This window comes from Nuphar pumila, chromosome 13 (assembly GCF_984573655.1).
Source record: "Nuphar pumila chromosome 13, dmNupPumi1.hap1.1, whole genome shotgun sequence".
In the NCBI taxonomy this organism is placed as follows: Eukaryota; Viridiplantae; Streptophyta; class Magnoliopsida; order Nymphaeales; family Nymphaeaceae; genus Nuphar; species Nuphar pumila.
This window is the reverse complement of record NC_143261.1, coordinates 102,833,176-102,839,175: the sequence shown is the minus strand read 5'-3', so window position 1 is coordinate 102,839,175 and position 6,000 is coordinate 102,833,176. Positions and strand designations below refer to the sequence as shown.

At 44.3% G+C, this 6,000-nt stretch overlaps 1 protein-coding gene across 1 annotated transcript; it reads left to right on the top strand.

Moving 5' to 3' along the window:
* The first annotated feature begins 738 nt into the window (after positions 1 to 738).
* Positions 739 to 4,218, top strand: LOC149819547 (double-stranded RNA-binding protein 2-like). Its single transcript, XM_089985205.1, has 3 exons — positions 739 to 1,258; positions 1,947 to 2,166; positions 2,894 to 4,218. Exons 1-3 carry the CDS (start codon positions 1,013 to 1,015, stop codon positions 3,589 to 3,591), a joined length of 1,164 nt encoding a protein of 387 aa, XP_089841331.1. The 5' UTR covers positions 739 to 1,012; the 3' UTR covers positions 3,592 to 4,218.
* The last annotated feature ends 1,782 nt before the right edge of the window (positions 4,219 to 6,000 follow it).

The window sequence follows — 6,000 nt, the reverse complement described above, 5'->3', positions numbered from 1 at the left end:
CGGAGAAAAATGTTTTACAATTCAAATTGTCTAATGTCCCAATCATATACAGTAGCAATAGTAAGAACAATTATGTCTAATAAAAGGGGAGAAAGTTTCCTGAAAATCAATTATGTTTGAAACCTAGCCACCAAACATGCCTTGAGTCTATCTAGGGTCCGATCAGCCATCACCTTTGTTTTGAAAACCCATTTGGATCTAACTATGTTCATTTCTAAAATGGAATTTTCATATTTTGTTGGCGGTAAGAGCTGTCATTTCTTCATTCGTAGCATGCTTCCACCCCAGTGTGCCAAGGCTTGTTTGATAGAACCAGGTTCTTTTGAAACATTTTTATATAACACATGCATATTTAATCGTTTTTCTTTTCTTTCCTTTTAAAGGGTAATAATTCGAAGGAAACCTGTCAAATACACGATGACTTTTGCAAATTATAATAGACGATCGGTTTTATTATGTGAAATGCGAGCAGAACTGAAATTTTTTCACGCGGAGTGAGTTTAAAGAAAAAAGACAAAATACAAAAAACAAATCCATAAAAACGAAAAACAATTTTTCCACACGGTCCTGGTGTTAAATAGTAAGGGTCAACAGCTGCGATTATTGACATCCGAATTCAAAGTGCCGCGTTGGACCCAAAATTTTACAAAACAAGATTAAAGAGAGAGAGAGAGAGAGAGAGAGGGGAAAAAAAACTTTTTTAAACAAATAATCAAAGAAAGAGAAAGTGGCACCACTAGAAAGGAAGGAGGAGGCAGCTGGAGAGGGCGGAGTCGTCCTCTAGCCGCTGCTTCGAGCTCAGATCTCCATCCCGACAGCCTCTTCTGGCGTGCATAACGTCGGAAAACCACCCACCAGCAATACCCGCACATGGTATCCGGCGACTCGGTCTGGCTAAGGGCAAGCCAGGTTGCGATACCCGCTTTTGCTGCATCTGGAAGTCCTGCCGTTCATCAGATCAGCGGTTAGTGGCCGACTTTTCGGTGTTTCCCTGTCGGAAAGCGGTTTTCCGATGTACAAGAACCAGCTGCAGGAGTTAGCTCAGAGGAGCTGCTTCAACCTCCCCTCGTACACCTGTATAAGGGAGGGGCCCGACCATGCCCCTAGGTTCAAGGCCACCGTTAATTTCAACGGAGAGGTGTTCGAGAGCCCCAACTATTACACGACGCTCAGGCAGGCGGAGCACGCGGCCGCGGAGGTGGCGCTCAACACCCTCTCCAGCAGAGGCCCCTCGCAATCTCTCGCTGCAAGGATTCTGGTAAGCTGAGGCTTCCTCGGTACTTCGTCTGGTTTTCTCGGTGGGGTTTTAGTTAGGGTTTTCTTCCAAGTTTCACTCCCCCTCAGCCCCTTCTTTTTTTTTTCCTCCTGTTTTTGGGTGATGAAAATAGTGGGAGAGTTTGTTTATTGGGTTTCCTTGCATTCTGATCTCTGTGGCCGGGAGATGGGACATGGTTGCTTGCTTCTCCTGATGAAATGGGGCATAGAGGGTGTTTGTTTTCGGAATGACTCCAATGCCCTTTACTGGTTTTTTGGGCGAAAAGCATATGTTGATATCTGATATGGCTAGTACAAGCAAAAAGAAAAGTGATGATTGATTTGTTGGGGGGGTTCTTGAGCCTGTTTGCTATTGTTCACCTTGTTTTTGCTAGGAAATGTTGATGGTATTTGAGGTTTGTTTTGGTCAGTAAGAAGTTATACCCTCTCAATCAGCAAGTGTGAAACTTTTCCGTGACATAAAAAAAAACACTCTCTAATTTATTTAATCTTGCATATAGATCGTCTTTCTAATGATCTTCTCGGTAATGTGGCTTTGTGCTTCCATGTCTGTCTTCATCAAATGAAAGAAAAGAGAGGATGAATAGGTTTCTTTCTTGTACGTAATAATTTTCTTTCATGGTTCTCATTTATGTGCCCATATGTTTTTTTGATGTTTGTTGGTATGACAGGATGAGACTGGAGTGTACAAGAACCTGCTGCAAGAGATCGCGCAAAGAGCCGGTGTTGCACTGCCGGCGTACGCGACCGTCCTTTCCGGCCTCGGCCATTTCCCATTGTTCACTTGCACCGTGGAATTGGCCGGAATGTCATTCACGGGGGATCCGGCGAAGAACAAGAAACAAGCGGAGAAGAACGCGGCAATGGCTGCGTGGTTCTCTCTTAAGCAATGTATGACCCCTTCGTCACCCTCCTTGTCTTTTCTCCCCCTCCCTCCCTCGCTCCCGTTTTCATTTTTCAACACAGGAAATTACCGAGACCTCCTTATGCTTGTGTTGATCGCATATTGGCGTTGAAGCTATGACGCGCCCTTTCATCCTAATTTTAGTTGGAAAGAAACTGCATACCATTTACCATGCCGTTTTTTTTTATCCTTGTCAATTTCAAACCGCGTCCAATCATTAGGCTTTATGAATTGGGGATGGGACAGCTGAGCTCACTGCTTCAAGGGTAGGTCCACGACTCCCAGATTTTGGTTGATCGGTTTTGCCAGATGGTTCGAATCTGCTGGAGATTTGGTCAAGTGCTACTCTTGTCGAGGCTTGGACTGGACTGGAGAAGTCAACTACCGGCTTCGGCTTGGGCTTGGGCTTGGACTAAAAGTTTCGGCAGAAGTTGTTTGAGCCTATGGATCTCTCCCCCAGTTCTTTCCCTTCTGAACTGAAGGTCATTATCTTGCAAGTCGAGTTCCCAAGCTTTTAAACATGTCCCAGAGTTAAGATTATTAGATAGCCTGAGTCATTTGGGCAACTTTGCTGATCAACATAATCAGAGCTTTGATGCGGAGCAGGTTGCCCGAGTCAGTTGTTTGTGCAGGGCAGTCGATCAGCTAGCTGCAACTTGGCCAACTTGGGCGTCCAATAAATTCTCATTTGTTTTTTTTCCTTTCCCCCTTCAGTGTCAAAACAAGCAGCAGCAAGTTCATCCGAGACTCGGAACAACGATGAACAAGAGCAGATCACAATAGCTAGAGCTCTGGTGAATTATCGTCTCAAGGAGCTGTCATTGCCTAACCACAGCATACCAACAACAATCACAAGGAGGCCCACCACACCGGAGCAGAAATTTCCAGCAGCATTGAAAGAATCTAAAATTCTGCCCCTTATTCGATCAAAACCCTGCCCTAGAAACAGAGCACCCAATGCCACAGATAACAGTCAATTGCCGCAGCCAAAGGCATCAGCAGCATTCTTAGCACCACCTGCCTCTCATGGTAAAAGGCAAGTGAGGCACCCGACTCCACATTTGCCATATATGCCAGTCCCACAGTTTAGGGGCCCCTATCGTGGATCACCATCTATGGCACCTGCGGTGACAATCAGGACAGCAGTTCCAGATTTCTCCTCAATGCCACTGCCACCACCGATGTGTCGTCGTCCCCCTCAAGTGGTAGCCCCACCAGTCAAGATGCGGTCAGTGGTACCAGTTTTTGCCACCCCACCTCCACCTCAACCTCGACCTCCACCGCCACCAACACCACCACCACCACCAGTGATAGCAACGGCAGTGCAGCCAGACCATGGTAAAGAAGTATGCATGATTGATGAGCAATCAGAGGTAGCTGCCGTGGAGAGCTTGAAACAGCTCCAACTCTGAGACACCGGACGAGGGAAATTGCTATGCCCCAATTCTGTGGTGTTCTTTTCACCGTTTCGTCTTTTTCTTTTCTTTTTTTTTTCTTTTTTTCTTTTTTCTTTTCCTCAAAGGATCAAAAAGAGTTTCATGGAACGATACGTGCAATCGAAGAAAGGAGGCTGCGAATTTTTTGGAACCCAATATCCCTCGTCTTTTCTCTTTCTGAAGTGTTGTTATGCTCGTTTTCCTCCCTCACCAAGAAAAGGATAAGGCATTGTAGACGAGAGCACATGAATGCCCCACTAGAGCCCCGTCAAAATTTGCTCCCTTTTGCAGGGCGTTTGCATGCCGCAAAAAGCTGAGGGTTCCTGCACAATTCTTAAACACAAGGCATTTGCATGGACTTCACCACGACAACACAATTGCATAATCTTCTTTCCTCGTAGAAAGAGACTCGTGGGTCGAATATGATAGCTCATATTATCATAACCAAGGGGTCTTGGGTTTAAAGCGGGAGGACTTCGCCAAGAAAAGCAAAGACTCTTTATCTCTCTCTTCCTCCTGCTGAAATATGGTTTAATCGATTCACTTGCGTCGAGGGCTCATAGACCATACACATCGCATTTGAAGAAAATGTGGTTTAGAGCATTGCATTTGTTTCTTGACAAAGAGTTCTTCAAGTCCACATGGTCTACCGCTCTCTTTTACCTACAGGTCTGTGATGGATCTCCAAACATGCTTTATGGGAGAAGGGACCACCTCTGAGGACTAAGGTATTGGCTTGGTTGATTCTTCATGACCGGATATAAACCCATAACAATATCAAGATGATGGGGTTTGAGTTTTCCAGTTGATGTGTGCTTTGTCGACAGGCTGAAGAAACCATACATCTTTTTTTGGTCGTGTGAAGTGTTTCGAAAATTGTTTTCTAAAACTTGGAGGTATCCATCAGTTGTTGTGCGAGAGGGATGCTTTGCGTTAGATCTCATCTTTGGCCCTGCTATAATTAGACGTGAAAAGAAGTGTAGGACTATTTTGAGAGTCTGGTTATTTACAGTGTGGTGGTTCATATGGATGGTCAGAAATGATGCTACTTTTCAGGATGTCTCGTTCAACCTTAACTGTTTGACTCATAGGATCTTGGCTGATATGTATGCTATCTTACGCATATATCTCAAAGACCTGCCTATGCTCCCAACCGATCCTCATTTAGATATTTGTGATCCTTAATGAGTTTTCTGTTTTGTGTTCGGGTTTTTCTGTGTAAATGGTGTTTTCATGTAGTGTTGTTGTATTTGTGCTTGTGGGACTCAACGCTTTGTTGAGTTTCATTTTTAAGTAATGTTTATCGCTTTTCGACTCTCGTACACACACAACTGGATTGCAAGAAAAAACCAGTTCTGCCTATGCTAAGCTTACCAAAATCACTAGTTTAAGCCACAAAGGGTCACCTCTGACTCATAAAACATGATCCAGATCTCTGGCACACTAGTAATCTCTCTCTCTCTCTCTCTCTCTCTCTCTATATATATATATATATAGAGAGAGAGAGAGAGAGAGAGATCTACATTGCTATAAAACAATAAAGAAGGTTTCGTGTTAAACAAAAGGATTTCTCGCTAAAAGTTGGAGGGCGTAAAAGGATCACTAGGAAAATCAAAGGCAGAGAAATCTCAGGAAAGCAGAGAAGAAAGGAACCTACAAAGATCGTCGAGAAGCTCTTGCGGAGGAAGACCGTTTTTCAATGGAGCACTTGACGAACAACGAATTTCCGCCTCCATCAAAGACTCGTCCTCCTTCACTCACTCAACAGAGAGCTTCCACCAAATTCATTTCCAGCGATCATGGAGGGAATTAACGAAGATTTGGATCCGAAACCACCTCGTCGGGCAACACTCACCGGTTCCGAAATCCGATATATCCGGATTGGCCTTCCAAAGCCGCACAATCGGCTACTTAAGCACCAAAGTGAGTATTTGCTTTATTAGTGACATCCAACTACATGTCGGTGGGTTTCAGCGTTGTTCGTTTCTTCTCACTCTGTACAGTTGCGAATCGGCCTGAATAGTATCGGTTCCAACAATTTTTAATATTTTTTCCAACGGGTGCTCCGCTTGGTTGGTAGGAGCTGTCAGTGCACGTCTCCTTGTGGTGGGACGTTGCAGGTTCAAAACCCAGTGCCTAACCCCAAGAAAATTAATATTTTTATGAGTATTTTTATAATTTTATTGACACTTGTTATTTACTGGTCCAAATTTAGTCGATTCGGGACGGTCTGAATGGGACGATTGTTTGAATGGTTTTGAAAAAGCAATTCAAGGTCTGACAACATTGGGTTTCAGCTGTCCATCTCAGTTGCTGATGCACTTGTACCCGTACCCATACCCATCTAAGCTCGCCTACGTAGACCATCACAAAAAATAATTGGAA